Source organism: Mytilus edulis, chromosome 7, assembly GCF_963676685.1.
Source record: "Mytilus edulis chromosome 7, xbMytEdul2.2, whole genome shotgun sequence".
Taxonomy (NCBI): Eukaryota; Metazoa; Mollusca; class Bivalvia; order Mytilida; family Mytilidae; genus Mytilus; species Mytilus edulis.
The window spans coordinates 3,187,388-3,212,040 of NC_092350.1; the positions used below are offsets into that span (position 1 = coordinate 3,187,388).

Here is a 24,653-nt window from a genome sequence, read left to right on the forward strand (position 1 = left end):
TATATCTCTTTGAATGTTCATAGTTATGGCTGTGTAGCAAACACAATAAGGAGAGGGAAATAAGGAGAAGAATATGTGTAAATAATGATAATGTGCTGTAAATATTTCTTAGACTGATTTTTGTTGGGGTGTAAGTGTAATGAATTGGCATTACAGGATGATATTGAGAATTGAAGAGCTAATTCTGAGTAAATGGTGACAATATTCACAATACATTCAAATTCTTTATTAATTTTGAGCCTCACAGCTCATCAGTGTATTCAAATGCAAAATAAAACTATACCATACTACCATTATACTGCAAACATCTTATGATACCAATGATGATGAGTACCAGTATTGTTTCTTTTATTCTGTGGTCTAAATTATCTATTTTACTGTTAATTAGATTGAGATCTCTAAGGACATGCAGGTTTATGTACATGATCTACGTCAGGAAACTTGCAAGTATTTGTCTATTGTCATATCCAAATCCTCTTTTGTAAGATATCGGATAGTTTTGATCAAGAGTAACACAACAGATGTGTCTTAGTGGATCATGAACTGCTGACTCTACAAGTGATCAGACATCACATCTGTTTTTTGCTAGGTTCATACTGTTCAATATTTATTTTTATGTGTAGAATTTGGCTATTGTTGTTATTTTTCTCATTATTCTTAGAAGGATTGAAACTTTCCCTAAGGCAACATTTTCTTCTTCCAAGATCAAGCTTCGATATCAACTGAATCTATTTACTCCGAAAAGTAGTGTTTTTTATTCTAGGTAATCAAGACTTTCCTCTACTCCTTGTTAATGTCATTAGTATGAAGGAAAAGCAGCAATACCATTTCGATTTATTTTATTTGATTTTTTTATACTTTTTAAGTAACTTATATATAAAGAAAGAGATGTTTTTAATACATCAGGGAGATAGCAGTTTAAGATCAAAAGACCAAGGGTTTGATTCTTGTATTATTTGTTAACATCATTAACTTTAATGACGTGATGTTTTGTACACCAGACAAGTCGGAGCTTGTCACTTGGTAAAGACTCATATTTTCGTCTAAAGACTGTTGGTGAATATTAGATGTGAGTTTTTAAATGTTTTTAAAAATTCTGAAACAGCATTTGCCTTGTCGTTCCTCCTTGTGTCTAATGCATTTTCCAGACTAGGTAAATGACATGTTAAAAAAAAAAAGGGTGCGTTGAAAAATGGCACTTTTATTGCAATGTTATAACACTAAGATGACAACATTTCATGACAAGAATTCAGTAAAAATAAATGCAAGAACATTCAGGTCTGAGAAATAAACAATACAATAGTCCATTTCGACATGCTAACCACAGAATAAAAACGAACACGTAAAACAACATAAAACAGCACAAAAACGCAGCACCAGATCTACAAAATATGTTACTTGTCTTACAATTGAAAAATGAACAATTATATCAAAACAAAATATGTATATTACATTTGGATCCAAAGAAAGATGGGGTTCATACTACCGTTAAATGTAATTAATACAAAGATCAATTATGCACTTCTCTATTCAGGCTGTTCATTGGGCTTATATCATATCTATTTAAATCAATTATACAACTGTACATTTTATTAATTATTTTGATCATTGTATATGGTGTCTTTATGCGATATCGTGCGTTTATATTTTGATAGATAATAGATCAAGTTGTTTGTAAGGTATGCTATATATTTTTTATAGTTTTCAAAAAATCCACTCATGATTTTAATTCATCGTTCCATGTGTATTATTTTCAATCGATCGAATCATTCAATGAATTGCAAAAGTGTCTTCATAATTTGTATTTTCATCGAGATTAAACCGTTATCGTAGGATAATATTACTGTCTTATATTGTATGAAATGGTTGATCTTTGAGTGTTCGTAAATTGGTTTAAGTGTATATCCTTCAAATGTTTTGAAAAAGCCATCTGAAGGTAAAATGGAAAGGGAGAGTGTGTCAAAGAGATAACAACCTGTTAAAAAACAACCCAATGTCACTAATGGCTCTTCAACACAGAGAGAAAATTCCTCACCCGGAGGTGGTTTTCAGTTGGTCCCCTAACATCTATATACATGTCTACAAATTCGCTTATTAGTCATTACACTTATTTCCGAAACATAAGTATGAACCATTTAGAAAAAATACACAAGACTAACAAAGACTCATGGGTCCTTACTTAGGTTAGATAAAAAGTTTGTGTCTGGGTTAAACATAGTTTGTCAGATCTCAACCCTCTCTCCTCACATCTAGCAAATTCGGAACAAACAAAAACAGACAGTAAATCCCAATAAAAATTAAATTAAAGTCCGATGTTAGAATAAAGAGATAACCCACTCAAAAACAACCCAATGCCACTAATGGTTCTTCAACGTAGTGCAAAAATTACTGACCCGGAGGCGGCCTTCAGTTGGTCCTTTTTAAAACATCTATATATACAAATTCGCTTATTGGTCATCACACTTATCTCCGAAACATAAATATGAACCATTTAGAAAAATACACAATAAAATTGAGAATGGAAATGGGCAATGTTTCAAAGAGACAACAACCCGACCATTGAGCAGACAACAGCTAACAAAGACTCATAGTTCCTAACTTAGGTTAGATAAAAAGTATGTGTCAGGTTAAAAGATAGTTTGTGAGATCTCAACCCTCCCTCCTCACTTCTAGCCAATGTGGAACAAACAAAAAGCACAGCAATACACACAGTAAACCCCTTTAAAAAGAAAATCAAAGTCCGATGTTAGAAAAGGCAAAACAAGAGAGTGAGCAAAATGACAATGATCAATATAAATATTAGGAGACTACTGACAGTAGCTTACATGCCAGCGTCAGATATAATTCTATAATTCTTTTTAAGGAAAAAAACTAGGACTTAAAAAGAATGTCATTAATGTATCTATTAAGCATACACCAATGGCAGTAAGTTCTTAGTATTGAAGACCTTGTCACTGCGATAAGCCACTAGTCTTAATGCCACCTGTTTAGAATGTCGATAATATAAGCTCGTTACATAGTGTTCTAGTTAACTAATACGACATGTATGGGGGTTAGTAAATTTCGATCTCATCTTATATGAAATTGAAATTTACTAACCCCTTTTGTATCGTATTAGATCACAAGAACACTATGTTACTAATAATATTTAGTGCCTCGAAAAGGAAAGTGTAAAACATAAATTTGTATGGTTTAGGAAAAGCAAGAGTAAAATATAACATGCAATCTGAACCAAAGCCGCAAAGACTGAAAAAATAAGACTAATAATATAAATAATTTATATATTGTAGATGTTAAGGCAAATGCTGTTCAAGAATTTTATCCACTTCAAAGAATTTCAATTGTTGACTTTTGAGAATGGTTCACATTTTTTCATTGGGGCTAATTCTTCAGGAAAAACAAGTGCATCAGAATTAATCAGAAGATGCATGCCATCCGATATCAACACTTCAATATCATCGTCATATGACGAAAATAAAAATGCTTATGCTTTTTGTAAATTTGATGTACCATCTGCTACAAGAATAGAAAACTTTAAAAACATATCCAGCGTCTACTCCGGTGTGGTTAAAACAACAGATAAAATTCATGTCAAAATAATATGCCTCCAAAAGCAGAAGTTCCATGGGTCCGTTATTAAAGTTATCGCTCATACTATCGGGGACAAAGACAAGCTTACAGAAATATACCAAGTGACAACCAATGCGGAAACATCGAAAAAACTGACTGAAATTCTAACAAGCATTTTCTCATCTTCGACAACAAATAACCAAACTTATTTTGAACAAAACTTTATCAAAATAATTTTTGGGTCCGGAGAGAATCTGCCGTCAATAACAGACGAGGAAATAAAAAGATATTGGACAGAAGGAAATATAACTGTTAGGAAATTCAAAAAGAATTTGGCATCTATGCAGTTTCTAGAAGATATAGAATCAATTTATGTTGCTACAATGGCTATGAGAGCCATTGGTCCTCTGCAATGGACGAAGAGTGATAAAATTCAAAACAAAGACGAAAATTATCGGGAGACATGTGTAAAGGCCGAAATTCTTAAAGAACTAATGACGTCAAAAGATGTCCGTAAAGAAAAAGAAAAGCGCATATTTAATTTCCTCACTCATCCATTTCAATACGTGTTTACTCTAATGCCTACAGGACTAATAACTATAAGAGAAAAACATTCTAAATTTGAATTTCCTCTCCTGAAAACCCCTGAAGGTATTATCGAAGCTAAACAGTTCTCGCTTATAATGGCGAATAAAGTTTTCCACACAATTTGCCTAGAAGAACCTGACCGATGCATGCATCCACAGATGGTCGAAAGGATGCGAGATACATTCCAAAGTGAAAGTGAGAACAAAGTAGTAATCATTATATCCCGTAATCCTTTCCTTATATACAGCATTACTGCAAAAACTACTAGTGTGTTCTTCCGAAAAATCCAACAAACGCCATCTCAAGTTCAATGTGGTATTATGTCAATTGAAGATATTAGTAGACAAATAACTGATGTGGATAATCTAAAGAAATTATTATTCGCAACTAAAGTGTTGTGCGTAGATGGTAAAACAGATAAAATACTAATTGAAGGTCTATTTGACCTTATTTCTAAAAGTCAAATTACAAACCCAATGAAAAACACGATATGATTAGCCATCAACTGATAGTCCTTGGGTCTAAAACATCTGATTTTCCAGTCAGGAACTTTTGTAAACAGACAAGTATGCCTTGTAAATTAGTTTTCGATAGGGACATCTATGTCCAATTGTACAACAGCAAAAACCAGACCAAACCAGTTAAAATTCACCTACATGGGGATGCTGAAGAAGACTACTCAAGATTTTTTAACAAACCGATTCAATAGTTTCTTGATCATTCAAATGGTTTCCATAAAATGTCAGAAGAATTATACAAAAAGGGATTTTCTTTTGGAAATTTGGCGATTTGGAGGACACTATCGTGGATGTTTTATTCAAAGTAACTCCAGAGAAACAAAGCCATATATTTGATGAACATTTCCCAGGATTGACCAAACAAAAAATTAAAAAGAAACTATAAAACATCACAGGCGACAAATTAGAAATTCTCGCGAATGCAGTTATAGAGAGTAAGGAAGGTATCAGTTTTCAAGTTTTCTAAAACTTTAATTAATTAGAACTAACGATAAATAAACTCGTCATAGATACCAGGACTAAGTTTTGTATATATGCCAGACGCGCGTTTCGTCTACAAAAGACTCATCAGTGACGTTCGAATCCAAAAAAGTTTAAAAGGGCCAAATAAAGTACGAAGTTGAAGAGCATTGAGGACCAAAAATCCTAAAAGTTTTGCCAAATCCAGCTAAGGTAATCTATGCCTGAGGTAGAAAAGCCTTAGTATTTCAAAAATTCTAAATTTTGTAAACAGTATTTATAAATATAACCATATCAGTGATAATTTATGTCAGCACAAAAAGCGCTGACTACTAGGCTGGTGATACCCTCGGGGAAATAAATCTCCACCAGCAGTGGCATCGATGAACGCACGCTGTAATTCAATCATTATTGGAACAAGAATTCGTCCAAAAATGCAACAAGTCCTCCAAAAAGGGTGGCATGTATTAATGAGCAAAGTAGAGCTAATTTAAATCCAAACCAAACAACTGTAATACTTGAAGAGATTACAATTACTAACAATTCACTTAACTGAAATTAAATTAATTCAATATGATTTAAAAAAATCTGGGTGCATATTGGACCGAGTATATTGTATATCTGATATAAAAAAAGAAGATGTGATATAATTGGAAATGAGACATTTCTTCACAATGACGATGAAGTTAATTGAGATTGTTATAACACAGCGTTAATAAAATTGAGACTGGAAATGGGGATTGTGTTAAAGAGACAAATGTATACTCGAATTGCATATAATGTTCAATAGAATATGACAAACTTGTAAGAGTTGTTGTGAAAAGGAATATTAAACCAATTTTAAACCTTTTTGTATCACAATTATTGTGAATGAAAAGTAAAATCACAAAAATACTGAACTCTTTTTCTTTTTTTCTCATTATCGGCTTATTAGTTAATGATTATATACACATGGAAAAAAGTATTACAACACCAAATTGAAATTCAAATTAAAAAAAAACTCTTTATTTTTTTTGTGATATAAATTGTTGAAATAGAACTAGGTAAATATTATGTAAATCTCACCTGAGTTTAATCAATAAATATTGAATCGATAAGTTCTTATCTGCACATGCAGCAACTGTACCCGTAAACAATAAAGATGTTTTTATCCTCATTGCTTTCAATATTTCAATAACCAAGTTTATAAATTTATGTGATTGACACCTTGAAATTGGTCTTATACAACTCTCAACTGCAGCAAGATGGCAGATTATCAGCATGAGAGAAGCAGCTATGTCGCTGTTACAATTGGACGTATTATTGGTCATCACCATTCCACTATAAGTCGTCTTGAGAATACAAATTAGGCAACAAACGATGTTTAAGACCTTCCGAGATAAAAAAAAAAAAGAAAAAAGACCCCGATAACTTCTGCTAGGGAAAATCAAGCATAATGAAAGTTAGTCAGAAGGAGTTCGAAACCAATACAATCCTCAAAAGAGAGTGGTAGTCATATAGGAGTCTTTAAACAAGAACTATTCGAGATCTACTCATCGCGACTGGTTATCATGCGATAAGACCATTTTTTAAACCTTTGCTCACGATCAGACACACAGTTGCCCTTATCCAATGTAGTGCAGAGCTCGCCAAAGGTGGAAATTAGCATCGCGGAGGAAGATCCATTCTTACAATGAAATTCTGTTTATCTTCCTTGGATCGATCGTAACCCGGATTTGAACCATATCGAGCATTTATGGGACACTATTGGGCGTAAAGTGCGCGTAAGGACAACCCTGTTCAAACAAGTCATGACATAAACAATGGCCTTCATCAGGAATGGTTGCTGCTACCTAAGCAACAAATAAGTCGACTTATGACATGAATCAGAAGACGTTAAGAGGCGGTTATCCGTTTGAATGGAGGCTGCTCACAAAGTACTAATTCTTTGGCGTATAACGATCAACGATGATGTGAACAATCATCTTAAGATTAATTTTGAAATATCTGAAATTGTAATGTTCGACTACAGTAAAAGTTGCAAAATGCATTTTTTTGTACAAAAAACACTTCCATTTGCTATATAAATTGTTGTTAGATAAACACTTTTTTTCATAAATTGTTTTGTTAGTTTTAATGCCAATGTTATCATTAACTTTGTTTCAATATCAATTTACAATTATTTTATCATATTCCATCCAAAATAAGAGGCTAATTTTTCATGTTTTAAAAATTCAAGGTGTTGCAATACTTTTTTCCATGTGTATATTTACTAGTAAATCTACTGTCCTGTTACTTTTAATCATGCCCACAGTGTACCCATAATAACATTAACGGTATCAATTTTTCTGCACCAGATGCGCATTCCGACAATACATGTCTCTTCAGTGATGCTCGTGGCCAAAATATGTAAAATCCAAAGCTTATATAACTGACTGTTGAAATGCATGTGTCCCATTGTCATCTGTGCCCATGATCCAGCAGTTTACTTAAATGAATCTGTAATGATATTGAAACAAACTTTCTAATCGATATGAATGAGGATTATATTTCCTTAATGATTTTTGCCGAGCCTTCGACTTTAGTCGAAAAAGCGAGACTAAGCGATCCTACATTCCGTCGTCGTCGGTGTAGTCGGCGGCGTCCACAAATATTCACTCTGTGGTTAAAGTTTTTGAAATTTTAATAACTTTCTTAAACTATACTGGATTTCTACCAAACTTGGACAGAAGCTTGTTTATGATCATAAGATAGTATCCAGATGTAAATTTTGTAAAAATAAAATTCCATTTTTTCCGTATTTTACTTATAAATGGACTTAGTTTTTCTGCGGGGAAACATTACATTCACTCTGTGGTTAAAGTTTTTAAAATTTTAATAACTTTCTTAAACTATCCTGGGTTTGTACCAAACTTAGACAGAAGCTTATTTATAATCATAAGATAGTATCAAGGAGTAAATTTTGTAAAAAAATAAATCCATTTTGTCCGTATTTTACTTTTAAATGGACTTAGTTTTTCTGCGGGGAAACATTACATTCACTCTGTGGTTAAAGTTTTTAAAATTTTAATAACTTCCTTAAACTATACTGGGTTTGTACCAAACTTGTACAGAAGCTTATTTGTGATCATAAGATAGTATCCAGAAGTAAATTTTGTAAAAAGATAACTCCATTTTTTTCTGTATTTTACTTTTAAAAGGACTTAGATATTCTTCCAGTTAACATTACATACAGTCTGCAGTTAAAGTTTTCAAAACATTTATTTGATTCATTAACTATCCTAAATTTTTACCAAACTTGGACAGAAGCTTCTTACAATCATAAGATAAAATCAAGAGGAATATTTTTATTGATTTTTTTCCTCATTTTTGTTGAGCCTGCGAAAAGTAGGCGAGACACTGGGTTCCACGGAACCCTTACAAATTTTTTTCTAGTTGCAATCAGATACAAAAGCTTTTCAAACTCAGCTTGATAATATAACCGAAGACGTATCATCAGAAATTAAAGATGTTTGTGCGTTTAAAGGGAGCGTACGTACCTTACTACTATCTTGTATCTGCTATTGATAATTGACTGAGGATTGGAACATCCACTAGCAAGTACGTTTTAAAAAAAAGTTTGAATTTATATTGTCAATATAATAGACTTAAATGGGCTCTTGTATATGTGAGAGGTTTAGCTATCTAAAATAGCAGTTTAATCCACCGTTTTCTACATAAGTAATTCCTGTATGTACCAAGTCAGACAAATACACCACACCTTCAGAACAAACTGTACAAATCGGACGAAATGAAGAAGTTCATGGATTTAGTTACATCTCTGGTGAAAAGTGGTTTCATTGACCATCATATTACATTTCTTAATTTTTAAATTCAATCACCAGATCAATCAACATTATTTGTTTTTCGTATATTTTTGTAGTTAAATCAAGTTTGTTTTTATACTCTTTTGAATTGTATTTGTACCCACTGTTCCAGGAAGGGTAATGTTGAGCAATCATAACCATGTTAAACCCCGTCATACTTTATATGTGCCTGCTTTAAATAAAGTACCTGTCATGTATTGGTTTTATTGTTTGCTGTCTACCATATCTGTTTTTTATGAATTGGGTTGTACGAATATAAACAAAAACAAAAACGCAAAGTACCGTTCATAAGAACGTCAGTTACGTCAACATTCTTTGCAGTATTTTCTGTCTGATTCAACGCGTAACCCATAGTAAAACTTTAAGTAATGCTGGCTTGTAAGATAATATGTATAGTTGTATTACATTACAAACAACAAAATAATGATGATTTGTGTGATAAATAATCTTATTTTTATATATTTAAACAAAAACATATTTATATCAGTTGAATGAATTCGTATTAGGGGAGGGAAGTAGACCTCCATGTCTATCTTTTCATAAACTCAGAATTAAACATATGGTAAAGAAGTTAAGTCTTTGATAAAAGACCATCTGGTGATCTTTTATATGTGATTTTTCAAATGTTTCCCGAAAAAAAATCAGATATATAGTCTTTGCATTGTGTCTTAAACTTTCCTTTATTATACTATCTTCCATAATCAAAAGAATCTTAAACCAATAAAAGAACTTTTGAAGAGGATGATTAGAAACAGATTGATCTTTGAACTGTTTTACTGAAGACGTATATTTTTAGATGAAATCTAATATTACTAAATATCAATGTGCAGTTTGGGGAAGGAATGTTGGTTATATATCTTCCTGTTTTATTCATTTGTTTGAACTTCACCTGTACAGCACAAAAGACGCACCTATTGTCGCACGAAGAATAATCTTTTAGATTTGATAGTGTTTAGTTCCATATAGTTTTAGAAAACTTGAAGCATTTAGAACATTGCACGATCCTTTCCTTTAAATTTCATTTATTGCATATTAAAAGTCAAGTGATAATTTTAATTTGACATTTTATTCAAACACACGTTGTCCGGAATACAAAGACCTTTTTATAACTCCTCATCCCAAAGTGATTCCAATGAGAATGGGTTCTATAATTGGAATTTTAAAACACGTGATGAAGAAGAAAAAGAAGAAGTTGGTCGATATTTTGATATGTATATCTTTATTTTAAATTGTTTGTATAACCGTAAAGTAATTTTTATATCAGTTGTCAATATTTAAACAGCTTGATACCAATAATATGTCAGTGATCTATATTGCAGATCGACATGTACATTGTACCTCATATTACATTATTAGAAACAAGGACTTGTTTATAATAACATTGACCTTGATCACTTCATGTTTACTGCGCATTTCACAGTTTTAGTAAACAAGGCAAATGTTAGCTTATTTTCATTTTAGCAATATCAGGTTTTACGCAAAAAGGAGCAACTAAATTATGCCCAAAATGTTTACACTCGCCACTGTACACGTATAGCTTACAACAATAACATAGCGATCATTGATCTACAATTTATTGCTCGAAAAAGGTAAAAAAAAAAAAGGCCTAATAAAGTACGAAGTTGAAGAGCATTGAGGACCAACATTCCTAAAAGTTTTGCCAATTACAGCCAAGGTAATATATTCCTGAGATAGAAAAGCCTAAGTGTTTCAAAATTTATAAAGTTTTGTAAACATACAATTTATAAAGTTTTGTAAACATACAATTTATAAATATGACCATATCGATGATAATTCATGTCAGCACAGAAGTGCGGACTACTGGGCTTGTGATACTCTCGAGGAATCAAAACTCTACCAGCAGTGGCATCGACCCAGTGGTTGTAAATAAACTCATCAAAGATACCAGGATTGAATTGTGTACTTACGCCAGACGCGCGTTTCGTACAACTGTGTGTGAGCAAAGCATAAGAATGTGAAAATGGTTTTTTTTTGTATTTTGATTTTCAAAAACAGATATATTTTCTACATTGGTTAGAGGTATAGGGGGAGAGTTGAGATCTCACAAACATGTTTAATCCCGCCGCATGTTTGCGCCTGTCCCAAGTCAGAGCCTCTGGCCTTTGTTAGTGTTGTATTATTTTAATTTTAGTTTCTTGTGTACAATTTGGAAATTAGTATGGCGTTCATTATCACTGAACTAGTATATATTTGTTCAGGGGCCAGCTGAAGGACGCCTCTGGGTGCGGGAATTTCTCGCTACATTGAAGACCTGTTGGTGACCTTCTGCTGTTGTTTTTTCAATGGTCGGGTTGTTGTCTATTTGGCACATTCCCCATTTCCATTCTCAATTTAATATAATGTAAGTGAGGGATATTTGCGAACAATACCATTCAAGGACATACCCTACCATAACATGTTATATTTCTTTAATTACAGCGTATATATTTTGATTGACACTCTCTGTACATGTGAAAGGAAATCATTATTTTTACTTATAAGCTGAAATCAATAAACATGATTATGCATTCTTTTCAGGAGTAGTAGAGGCTATCAAAGTACCGCAGGAATTATATATGTACGTATATGCATTAGCGCTGTCTTTGTTTAACGTCATATCCAATATATACGTTAGTTTATTCTTGTATAGCAATTCAATTGAACATTCGAATGGAGCAAGGTATGCATTTTACTATTGTTACGTTGAAATTAATTGTTTGCAATGTTCACAACGTTACAGCATGTTTTGCTGAATATTAAAAAAAACAAGAAGTTATATTAGCAGTAAAACAACTAATGAGACAACTTTAAGTAGGATATTGAATGACCAGTATATACAACATGTGAAATGATTCAAAAGAATTAAGAAACTAACATGATTTAAACTAAAAAAAAATAAACGAATATCGAATATAGTTGTTTGATCTGGTGATTGAATATAAAACTTAAAGAAATATAGTATTATGGTGTATCAAACAACTATTCACTAGTGATGCAAACAAAGTCATCATAGATTTCAGGAACAAAATTAATTTTGCGCCAGACGCGCATTTTGTCTACAAAAGACTTATCAGTGACAATCGAATAAAAAAAGTTAAAAGGTCAAATAAAGTACTAAGTTGAAAGCATTGAAGACAAGAAATTCCTAAAAGTTTGCCAGATACAGCTAAGTAAATGCACTTCTTCATATAGGCTGATTTTTATCAATTTTTATCAATCTATCAATAAGAAGTGTGTGGAAAATTTGTTGGTTATCTTTCTTTCTGTTTTATTCATTTGTTGTTGGTCGATATTTGATTGACATATCTATCATTTAAATTATTCTTATAATCGTAAAGTAATTTGTATATCATTTTTCAATATATAAACAGCTGAGTTTCAATACTTCAAACTGATATATATTGTAGATCAACATGCACATTGTACTTAATATGTCATTATCAGTAACAAGGACATATTTCTGATAATATTAGCCTTGATCACTACATGTTTACTGCGCATTTAAACAGTTTTTTATTAATAAAAAAAAAATCTCACGTAAGCTTATGTTCTATTAAGAAATATAAGGTTTTGCGTCAAAAAGAACAATTAATGCACTAAGTATGTCCAAAATTATTAAACATTTGCCACTGTTTACCATATAGCAATTTCAGAGGGATTACAGCAATTGCACCTACTCAAAAAATTGTAGAGATAACTTAAAAAAGAAAAAAATATCAAATCTAAAAACATTCAAATCCACTACAAAAGGTTTTGCACCCAAATCTACTGCATTGCGATGTGAAATTTCATTTAAGAATGAGACAGGTAGAGTAAAGATCCCAAATTAACTTTATATGTAGAATGATAAGATAGCAAACCTGCCTTTGGCATTGTAGTTCATACACATTTAATTATGCATTTATTTTAAAACAATCTTTATCATGTATATTATTTATCAACCATTTATATAAAAATGTAACATCGATACGTAAATAAAATGGGGCAATATTATCTCAATGCAACAAGTAGAGCAAGGAGTACGCCGATGTGTTGCTTCTATATTAACCATCAAATTCTCAGTGAAGAAATCGGACAAGCGACCGGTGTTGGGAAGATCTTAATTTCAGTTTCCAAAATTGATTCACCAGCATTGATCATTAGTAATCAATATCGTTAACTATTTGTTTAAAGCTTTACGCTTTAAATAGATGACATAGACTGGTTGCCTTGTATTCATGTACACCTTATGCTACGACTGCTTGAAAAGTACAGTCCTTTTGTTATGCGAATTTCATACTTATTGTGAGAAATAAGATAATTAAATTTGGTAGATGGGTATCGTGCAATATTTACATGACCGTCAGACAGGGTAACATTACTTCGAACTGGAATCATGGTTCCGGCATAATTCCATATACCATATACAGATGACCCTTTGCTTATAGTATCTCAGAAACGGACGTAATCGCGTAACTTGAACATGGTTATGTTTTTATAATTTAGTATGTATTTCAATTTCTTATAGAACAGGACAACCATATTTTGATTATGGAATAATGTCAGGTGTACCTGTGAATCTGGCAGGTATCATCCGACATTGAACTAATTTTTGTATGGTTCATTGGTCAACTTTGAGTCCTTGTGTATTGATATTTTTTTGTTTTCAATAACCATAAGCAATATTTAAACCAACTTTTTACTTCAAAACTATAGAATTTTATTTTATTACAAAATCATAACAACATATAGTTTTAATAATAACAAAATGGAATTATGACATGTAAGAAGCAACATGCATGTTTGTCACTCATATTCACTATGACTTTCTTTGTATGGAGCGCAGTAGGGTCAAATTGCGGAAATGAGTATAGTGTTATTTATATTAATTTCTCGTCCATGCTCCTCGTGCATCGATAACGGATTGGCAAGCACTCCAGTACCTGCCCTTAGTCAATGCACTACTCGTGTGGTCGGAATAAACTTGTCACGTGTTGACGTTAAGGAAAGGTAGCGCTCCTCCCTTGACGTAAGTTTTTTGGGTATGCCAGATCTTGGCCTTTCCTGCGCAATTTGTCGATATCTGTTTGTTAGTCTCTAAACTGTTGACTTCTGCATAAGACTCATCAGTAACGGTCATATCAAAATAGTTATAAAGCCAAACAAGTACAAAGTTGCATTGAGGATCCAAAATTCAAAAAAGTTGTGCCAAATACGGCTAAGGTTATCTATTCCTGGGATAAGAAAATCCTCAGTTTTCGAAAAATTCACAGTTTTGTAAACAGAAAATTTATAAAAATGACCACATAATTGATATTCATGTCAACACCGAAGTGCTGACTACCGTCGGGGACGAAACGGCCATTAGCAGTGACATCGACCCAGTGGTGTAAAAAGTTATCAAAGGTACCAGGATTAAAGTTTGTACGCCAGACGCGCGTTTCGTCTACATAAAACTCATCAATGACATGTACAGGTATAGAAGGTAAAACATCAATTACGCGTGCAAAGCGTAAATTTTGCGAAATCAATCACCCGGAAAAAAGTACGACTGTTTAAAATCAAAGGTAGACCTATAGAAGTATATCAATGGTGTGTATTTATTTTTTTGTCAGAAACAACATAAAAAAACATTTTTAAAAAAAGGGTTGCTAAAGTTTTTGGGCTCAGTATATAGTTGATGTATGGAATAATTGTAAGATGTACATGTCTGTTTATCAGGATTTATCAGGATTTATCTGACATTGCCCTCACTGGCATGGATTTTATTTTTAAATGTTAAGTTTATGATTGTGATCGACATTCGAAGTATAACATTTGGCCATTAAAGTAGGCGAATATTTCAGCATGCGCACTGTTGCTATATATATTGTCACACTCTTGATACAGGTATTTTTTATGTGGAATAAGTCAAATTAAAAATTTTCGACACTATTTGCGAGGATGGTTTTTAGGAACGTTGACAGTCCGTTGGAAGGAGACGATAGATAGCTGGCCCTTGTTATGAGAGAGAAATATTTCTTGCACGTAAAAGAACCTTTAAAGATGTCGCAAAAGAGCAGGCTAATGCTTCTACAAGGCAACACTCGAACTCTCAAAGTGGAAAGGGGGTTAAATTAAATCAATAACTTGTTTTCCAGACTTGTTTTTGTCTGTTTGCTAGTCTAAAATGTGCACACTTTTTATCTTTAGTCAATGCATAAACATATTCTGTCAATTGCTTATATAGGTAATCTATATTGAATATATAGGTAATCTATATTGCATATATAGGTAATCTATATTGCATCATATATGTACATTGTACTATAAAATTGCATTATCAGAAACAAGGACGTATATATAAACATCTGTCTTTTCACTACATGTTCATCTGCACTTCTACTATCCGCAATACAGAACATTCGAAAGCAGCAAGGTATGCATTTTACTTATGATATGTTTATATTGTCTGTATGCAATTTTTGAAACTAAAAATACCTAAGCGTTCTTACAAAAAGGCCTTACTTTCAAAATCAAACATACAAAATATGCTGCGTTTGCTGCAACTGTAGATTTTATGAAATCAAAATAACACATTTTAAAACAGAGGACATATTTAATTTAAATGTATTTAATGTACACTAAGATTAATAAAGCACATAATTATACGGGCTGCATATTGTGTCTCTGGCATAGTGATTTAGATTAGGAATACAATGCAATCGAAATTAAACTGGGAGTATATTCTTAATGTGTCGGATCATCCTTGTGTAAAAAAAAAAGAATACTTTCCAGACGATATTGTTTATTATCCTTGCTTAATTCTAACGTATTATAAACGCGTACACCAATAGATGATTTAGATAAGAAGAGAAAGTGTTTATTTTACTTTTGATGTCAGTTATGATCGCTTTTCCGACAAAATACCTTTTTTTAATCAAAGAATATCAGATTAAATATTGTTCGATTTGCTAGTTTCAAGGCTTTGTATAGTCTAACTATACAAATCCTTGCTAGTTTCAAACAATCTTAAACCAATGAAAAAAATAAAGGAATAGTTTGAAGAATATGGATTTTGAGTCTCATGTTTAAGTTAAGATATCGTCCCTAGCCTGTTGCCAAAAAATATTTTGGGGATTGAATCTAGTTGTGCAGAATGAAGTAGAACGGTTGGTTATTTTTTTTTGTATATCAGTTGTCAATATTTCAACCAGTTTGATATCAATACTATTTAAGTGATCTATATTACATATCAACATGTACATCAAACCTTATATTTCATTATCAGAAACACGGACATATTATATAATATATACCATTGATCTTAATAGCTGCGTGTATTCTCTGTACTTTCACGGTTATGATTAACAAAGCAAACATCACTTATTCGTTTTAGCAGTATAAGGGTTTATACAGGGAGGAGTAAATTAGGCACTAATCATGTTCCTTTCATTTTTTTGTTTATTTACACATTTGCAACTATAAAGTTTGTCCGTGGTGAGCAGAAAAAAAGCAGGTGGTCTTATTGCAAATGTGACAGGGATATATAGTTACAACAATGTTAAAAGACGCAATCTATCAAAGCTTCTATATTTTGGGTTTATTTTGGTGGATCTGTAGTATTCCTGCGACAAACAGATGTTCACCTCAAGATTGATTGGAAATTAGTTTCTATTTATTTGGGGAAAATTTAGGATGAAAGTTATTTGCCGTCCAACATTTAAAATTCGTCCGAACTCCTAGGAATATCCAATTCCGTATCCAAATGGCAAAATCACAGGCTCGAACACATCAAACGAAACTACTTTAACTTGAACTTTCAAACTCAAAAATATATAATTTTTTTGCAAAAAAGTGCTAAACTATGTAAAGGTGGTAAAACTAGTAAAAACGAGAGAAAAAGGAAAATAGTTCCTCTGCAGTGTGTCAGTATATATTTAGGATCTGTATCGTAGAGGACTCAATTAGTTGTCCTGTCCGTTAACAGAAAGTCCTTTTTGTTTGATGTTAACTTGTCTTTTAAATTTCCCTCTTTGTTTTTATTTTTGCCAAGAATTGGGTATATTTCAACATAATTTTAATATAAACATTTATTTTCTGTTTGAAAGTTTCAAATTTAACAAGCACCCGTTAATGAGATCCGTGGTGTTGTGGTAAGTGCACCGGAATACTAACACAAAGGTTCCTTGTTCGATTCCTGTTCCGGGATGAAAATTTCATGGACTGAATTTTCGGCTCTTCCTTGACACCATTTGCGAGTGTGGTCTTGAGGATACGATGATGGTCCGTCTGGAGGGGACGATAAGTGTCTGACTAGTTTTAAAAGAGAGAGCCATATCTGTTGCACATAAAAGACACCCGTGTCGAAAATGACAGGCTAATGCCGCTACAAGGCAACACTTGCACCTGCAAAGTGAAAGGGGATTGATATAAGTTGTAACAACTTGTTTTCCAATCTACTATAAGTAATTATGTTTAAGCTAAATTAAACCAAGGATTTGTATAGTTAGATATACAAATCCTTGCTTAAACTCTAACTATACAAATCCGTGATTAAACTAAATGTAATCAGCACACTTTTTGAAATTGACGTATTTTGTATCTATTGTAAATATTTTAAAAGTTTGAAACACCACTTTTAAGCTAATCTATAATGCAAATCTACATGCACATTGTACTCAATATTTTATTATCAGACTCAAGGACGGATATCTAAACACCCGTTTTTAAAAGTTCACGCACATTGTGCACTCTCCATACTGTTTATACACAACTGAAAATTTAGCACTTCAAGTGTACATCCAGAAGGAGCAAGGCATGGACCTAATCATGTTTCTTTCATATTTTTTGTTTACAATATGTGTCAATATACAGCATTTTTACTAGTTGTATATAAACTCATCATAGATACCAGGACTAAATTTTGTATATACGCCAGACGCGCGTTTCGTCTCCAAAGACTCATCAGTGACGCTCGAATCCAAAAAAGTTAAAAAGGCCAAATAAAGTACGAAGTTGAAGAGCATTGAGGACCAATATAAAAGCAATGGTATGATTGCCATTGAGGAAATTTTTCTTATTTTTTTTAAAGATGAAACATGTTAAATTACATAATGCATAGTGAGGCAACACATAGTTGCTTGAACTCATTTCTTTTGCTTTCCGGTGGATATTTGTGGCATTGTATAATTTTCCTTATTTGATGCATAAGGAAAACTTTCAGGATAACTTTCTTTTTTCACTTTTAAGTATTGATTAGCAGTAGAATATCATAATTTTCTTGTCATAGATATGAAAAATACTATTGTACAAAAAATGAATGAAAAAGTAAAATAACAAAAATACCAAACTCCGAGGAAAATCCTAAACGGAAAATTCTCTAAGCAAACGAAAGAAACATTTATGCGGTTGTCTTGAAATATTTGTGTATGGAAACAATGCAGTAGGGCTTTTAGCATCATGCCTTGTTCTTTTATAACGGTCAGGTATTTTGATGATTTCCTCTCACTCAATTATTAAAAGTTGTTGGTACTTCCTTTTTGTACATGTACATGAGTCGACAAGGTTAAAAACTAAAAATAAAAGAAACGTGTCCATTATCTTGAAATCCGCTATGAAAAGAGGAAATCTGTCTGACTGTAGAAGCAATGTTAAAAATGTTGAGGTCTACTACATTGTACTAGCAGTCTTTTATGTAAAAAAATTCAGACAAGTTGTTGACCTGAAACACCTAATTTTTCATATATTTCTAATTTTTGTCCCTTTTTTAAACTACATTGAATATTATCAGAAAACGATGAGCAAGACAAGACATAAAATAAGTCAATATGCTCGAATTCATCTTTAGTTGACTTTTCATTGGATTTTATTTCCCTTAAAGATGTATAAAATTGAGAATGGAAATGGAGAATGTGTCAAAGAGACAACAACCCGACCATAGAAAAAACAACAGCAGAAGGTCACCAAAAGGTCTTCAATGTAGCGAGAAATTCCCGCACCCAGAGGCGTACCTCAGCTGACCCCTAAACAAATATATACTAGTTCAGTGATAATGAACGCCATACTAATTTCCAAATTGTACACAAGAAACTAAAATTAAAATAATACAAGACTAACAAAGGCCAGAGGCTCCTGACTTGGGACAGGCGCAAAAATGCGGCGGGGTTAAACATGTTTATGAGATCTCAACCCTCCCCCTATACCTCTAGCCAATGTAGAAAAGTAAATGCATAACAATACGCACATTTAAAATAAGTTCAAGAGAAGTCCGATGTCAGAAGATGTAACCAAAGAAAATAAACAAAATGACAATAATACATAAATAACAACAGACTACTAGCAGTTAACTGACATGCCAGCTCCAGACTTCAATTAAACTGATTGAAAGATTATGATTTCATCATATGAAGATCAGGCACAATCCTTCCCGTTAGGGGTTTAGTATCATACCATCATAACATATATGAGAAGAACACAACCCGTGTCATGCCAATAACTGGTTTTTGAATAAATGTGTTTAGTTCCGATGCAAAGACCTTATAAGTGAATCAATATTAACGCCAAAATATGCAATCTTTAATGACCTGACAACAGTATTGTAACTATATCCCTTTTTAATAAGTCTATTTAAAGGTTTTGTTAGTTTCTGAGGTGAATACTGACATTTTTGTGCTTTATAAAGAATATTTCCATAAAAAATTGGATGTGAAATACCTGAACGTATAAGAAGTCTGCATGTTGAGCTATATTTACGAATGATGTCCTTATACCGATGATAACATTTAGTAAATGTATTGACAAGTTTGTGATATCGAAAACCCAGGTGTAATAATTTTTCAGTAATACATAAATTTCTCTCGTTAAAATCTAAAACATTGTTACATACACGAGCGAATCGTACAAGTTGAGATATATAAACACCGTAAGATGGTTACAAGGGAACGTCACCATCTAAAAACGGATAATTAACGATAGGAAATGAAAAATCATCTCTTTTATCATAATTTTTAGTATTAAGCTTTCCGTTAGTGATATCAAGATCGAGGAAAGGGCAGTGGTCATTGTTAGTACTAGCTTTATTTAAAGTAAGTTCAACAGGATAAATTTCTTTAGTATACATACTGAAGTCGTCATTATTGAGAGCCAAAATATCATCCAAATATCGAAAAGTATTAATAAATTTGTTTATCAGATGTTGTTTCGATGGGTCTTTGCTGATTTTTGTCATAAATTGAAACTCATAGCAATACAAAACCAGGTCCACAATAAGTGGTGCACAGTTAGTCCCCATTGGAATTCCGATAACCTGACGATATACGGAAACTCCAAAGCGAACAAAATGTTATCTAGTAAAAATTCAAGGGCATATATAGTATCAAAGCATGTCCAATTGACATAGTTTTTTTGTTTTTTGCAATTAAAAAATGACCTAAAAGAGTTTGAACATATATATTCACATTCTGACTTTTTAAATGCCCATTTAATTAGGTGTCTGAATTTTTTCTTAACGAGAATGTGAGGCAATGTGGTATACAGGGTAGAAAAATCAAAACTTTGAACAGATTCAAAATCACCAATATAAGCATGCATCTGGTGCAAGAAAATTGGTACCGTTAATTTTATTACTACCACTGGGTCGATGCCTCTGCTGGTGGACTATTAGTCCCCGAGGGTATCACCAGCCTAGTAGCCAGTACTTCGGTACTGGCATGAACATACGGATTTTCTGTGTTATTAAAATTTGCTGTTACAAAATATTAGAAATTATTATAAATTAAGGAATGTATCTCCCTCATGCAAAGCTCTGATTCCTTTTTACAGATTTGGCTATACTTTTTGGACCTTTTGGATTATAGCTCTTCATCTTTTATATACGCTTTGGATTTCAAATATTTTGGCCACGAGCATCACTGAAGAGACATGTATTGTCGAAATGCGTATCTGGTGCAAGAAAATTGGTACCGTTAATTTTATTATCAAGTACTTCCAACGAGTTCTTGACACTCATAAAGTAATTAATTCCACTATTTTCGAAGGCCTTATTTGAACAATTTATTATCAGGTTTTTGATTGTACCAAGTGTACTGGTAAGGAGAATAGACAATTTAGTAGTGGAACAATGGCTTGAAGACGAAATAAATCTATATTTGTAAGGGGTTTTGTGTAGCTTCGGAAGCCAATACATAGTTGGGACTTTCATTGTATTTAGTTCTGCTTGTAAAGCGGTAGCTAAATGTTTATGTTTGTTACAGATGTCGTTTTCTGAAAATGGAGTCAGATGGAATGTTGGTGAATTGGTAATTTCTTTTTTCAGAACCTCAATGTAAAATTTACGTCAAACAATAATAATATTATTAGCAGCTTTATCGGCCGGGACAAAAACAAATTCCTTGGCTAGTTCTTTGAGTTTATGTTTGATACGAGAAATAGGTTTATTGTGGTTATTGTTAATAGTAAAATGTTCTTTAAAATGTTGAATACGTATATCAACTATCTTCATTACTGAATTAAAAAAAGAGTCCAAAGATTTTTTGTCAGCTTTTTCCCGTTTTATCCATTTCATACAGTAAGTATGGAGTGAGTCGTGGATGATATTACGACACTCATTCCAATTAATAATAGACGGGGGACGATATTTAGGTCCTTTACTGAGGAATGATTTTAACTCTCGGTCTTTAACGATGTTAAGTAGGTGTATTTTCACTGATATTAACATCTTTACACAATTGGTTACAATTAAACACAAATTTCCGAGTAGTTAGATTTTTTGTAAATATAACAAATAAGAGGGAGCTCAGCATTGTCAAAATATCCAGTTCGTTTTTGAAACACGAAGGCTGTTCTACCTAAGAAATAGATTATCTTAGCTGTGTTAGCCAAAACTTTTAGGAGTTTCTAGTCCTCAATTCTGTTCAACGTCGTGCTTTTTATACTTTTTTTTATTCGAGTGTCACTCATGAGTCTTTTGTAAACAGAACGTGCGTTTGGCGCAATTGATTTTTTTTTCAATTGGTGTAGTTTTCGGCCTTAATCTTGGAAAGTGTAATAGATACAAATGAAAGATAAAACTTTTTAAAAAAACAATGATCAACAAGACATGACTAAAATTGTCAGTTTACTCTTTATAGAGGTATTGTCCGTTTATGGTGATCAACAAATTGCTTTTGTAGAAGATGCAGGTGCGCGACACGTGCACAGGCTCTTGATAAATTATGGTTTGTGTGTATATGACCGATGATATCAAAATGAATTCAATTGAAGACGGTAGGTTATATATTTATAAATGTTAATAAATCCCTGTTTTTTGTAGATGTTACGGCAAATGGTATTCAATAATTTTATCCAGTTTAAAGATTTTCAAAGCTTATCATTCAAAGATAGTCCACACTTTTTCATTGGTGCCAATTCTTCTGGAAAATCTAGTACATTCGAAATACTTCGAAGATGCATGTCAACTGATATCAACTCTACAATGTCATCATCCTATGACGAGGCTAAAAATGCCTACGCATTTTGTCAATTCGAAATCCCTCGGTCTAACAATTTAGACATCTTTAAAAACATATCTACCATATGTTCAGGCGTTGTTAAGAGAACAAATAAGACCTTCTTAAAAATTGTCTGGCTAAGAAATAGCATGCTGCCCACATCATCACTGGTTCAGGTCATTTATTACATCATCGATGAAAATGGCAAATTTACAGTAAAAAAGCAAAAGGTAGTTAATGATTATAAATCGATTGGAGAAGAAAAATTAAGTACAACAATGGACAAACTTGTGTCCACTACAATAGAAAGAGACCAGGAGAATTCACAACGTAACATGATTAACAAACTTAAGAATGATCTCCTTGAAATTATTCTTGACTCGGTAGACAAAATGTCACCTATAACAGATGAGGAACTGAAAGCGAATTGGACATCGAATGTCGATGATTTCAAAAAGAAGTTAGAAAATATGAAATTCATTAAATATTTAGAATCAACATACGTTGCGACAATGCCTATGCGAGCAATTGGTACATTACAATGGACTAGAAGTACAAAAATTGATAAAAAAGAAAAGAACTATCAAGAAGCGTGTGAAAGAGCCGAAATTATAAATGAACTCAGAACATCAGATGAGGTTGATCAACCGAAAGCGGAACGTATATTTAAATTTCTCACTGGTCCATTTAAATATGAATTTTATACGGATCCACAAAAGCCAGGACAAATATTAGTAAAAGAAACGAATTCAGCTGAATTTCCTCTTCTGAAGACACCAGAAGGTGTTTTCGAAGCTAAACAGTTCTCACTGCTGATGGCACATAAAGTTTTCCACACAATTTGCCTTGAAGAACCCGACCGATGCATGCATCCACAGATGGTAGAGAGGATGCGAGATATCTTTCAAAGAGAGAGTTTACATGAGAACAAAATGGTGATTGTAGTATCTCACAATCCTTTCCTGATCAACAGCATTACTGCAGAAAAAACTCATGTATTCTTCCGAAAAGTTGAACAAATGTCAACTAAGGTTGCCTGTGATATCCGGGCAATCGACGACATAAACAGGCACATAACAGATGTTGATAATCTTAAGAAATTAATTTTTGCTGCCAAAGTACTGTGTTTGGAAGGAATAACAGATAAAATTATAATCGAAGGCCTTTTTGAACATCACTTTAAATATTCTGATGACGATGACAATGTTAAAAATTACATCCACAGCCATCAACTGGTAGTCCTTGGTTCTAAAACATTCGATTCTAAAGTTATGAAGTTTTGTGAACAGACCAGTTTGCCGGCAAAATGGATGTTTGATCGTGACAAATACATTATATTAGACAAAACCAAAAAAAAGATAGCGAGATTTGACACAAGCATAGATCCTAATGGAAACTACTCACAATTTAAAGATAACGCGATAGAAGAATTTTTACAAGAACAAGATGGATTCCAGAAATTGTCTGAAGAATTATACAACAAAGGATGTTTTTTTTGGAAATCGGGGAATTTGGAAGACACCATCATATATTCTTTAAATCCAGCCCAACAGAAGGAAATATTTAGTATGACAGCACCAGATCTCACCGGAAAGACAACTGAAGAAGCAATTAAAGCGACACAGACATTTAAGGAGAAAATCAAAAATAGAATATCTCATATTGAAAGAGACAAATTAAGAGTCTTGACAACTTATATTTTTCAATCGAGCGAAGTTAAACGACTCTTTGATTTTTTGCGAAGGAGATAAATGATGCTTGAAAACGTACCTCTTTAAATCACCGAAAATGTTGAAGGTTTCTTGAAGTAAATCATTTGACAAAATGTAGACATATTTTTGTTCACAATGGACACGAGCAAGGCAGATTATAATTATGTCAATAAAAATCAATAATTTATATACAAGATAAATGTATTGTAGAAATAAAACAGCATGTTTTTTATTAAATTATGTTTACTCTATCATTCTTCATCTTTATGTTTCATGAACCAGTTAATGTATTAAATCATTAATAACTTATCGTATATCAACAACTGCAAAATGGACTAATGTAATAAAAATACTAAAAGTGCTCGAAATAAGACCTTGTATTAAAACTTATGTACATACTAGGGACTTTGTGTTGTACGTGAAGGGGAGTGGAACATTTGAGATGAGATGTTCTGTAAATGTATTAGCATTAGTAGGGTGCTCAGTATCGAAAAAAGGCGTCTATTTAACGAG

The 24,653-nt window shown here is 32.5% G+C and overlaps 1 protein-coding gene across 1 annotated transcript; it reads left to right on the plus strand.

The window, feature by feature from the left end:
• Window positions 1-3,290: 3,290 nt before the first annotated feature.
• On the plus strand, window positions 3,291-24,391 carry LOC139482567 (uncharacterized). The gene is made up of 2 exons (XM_071266479.1): window positions 3,291-4,637; window positions 22,251-24,391. The coding sequence occupies exons 1-2, from the start codon at window positions 3,291-3,293 to the stop codon at window positions 24,177-24,179; spliced, it is 3,276 nt and encodes a 1,091-aa protein (XP_071122580.1). The 3' UTR covers window positions 24,180-24,391.
• The last annotated feature ends 262 nt before the right edge of the window (window positions 24,392-24,653 follow it).

Bases quoted from the DNA above. Each gene is read 5' to 3' on its own strand.
- LOC139482567 (XM_071266479.1), top strand. From the start codon at position 3,291: ATGTTAAGGCAAATGCTGTTCAAGAATTTTATCCACTTCAAAGAATTT. The intron at 4,638-22,250 runs AAAAACACGATA...TGTTTTTTGTAG, and splicing joins GTCAAATTACAAACCCAATG to ATGTTACGGCAAATGGTATT.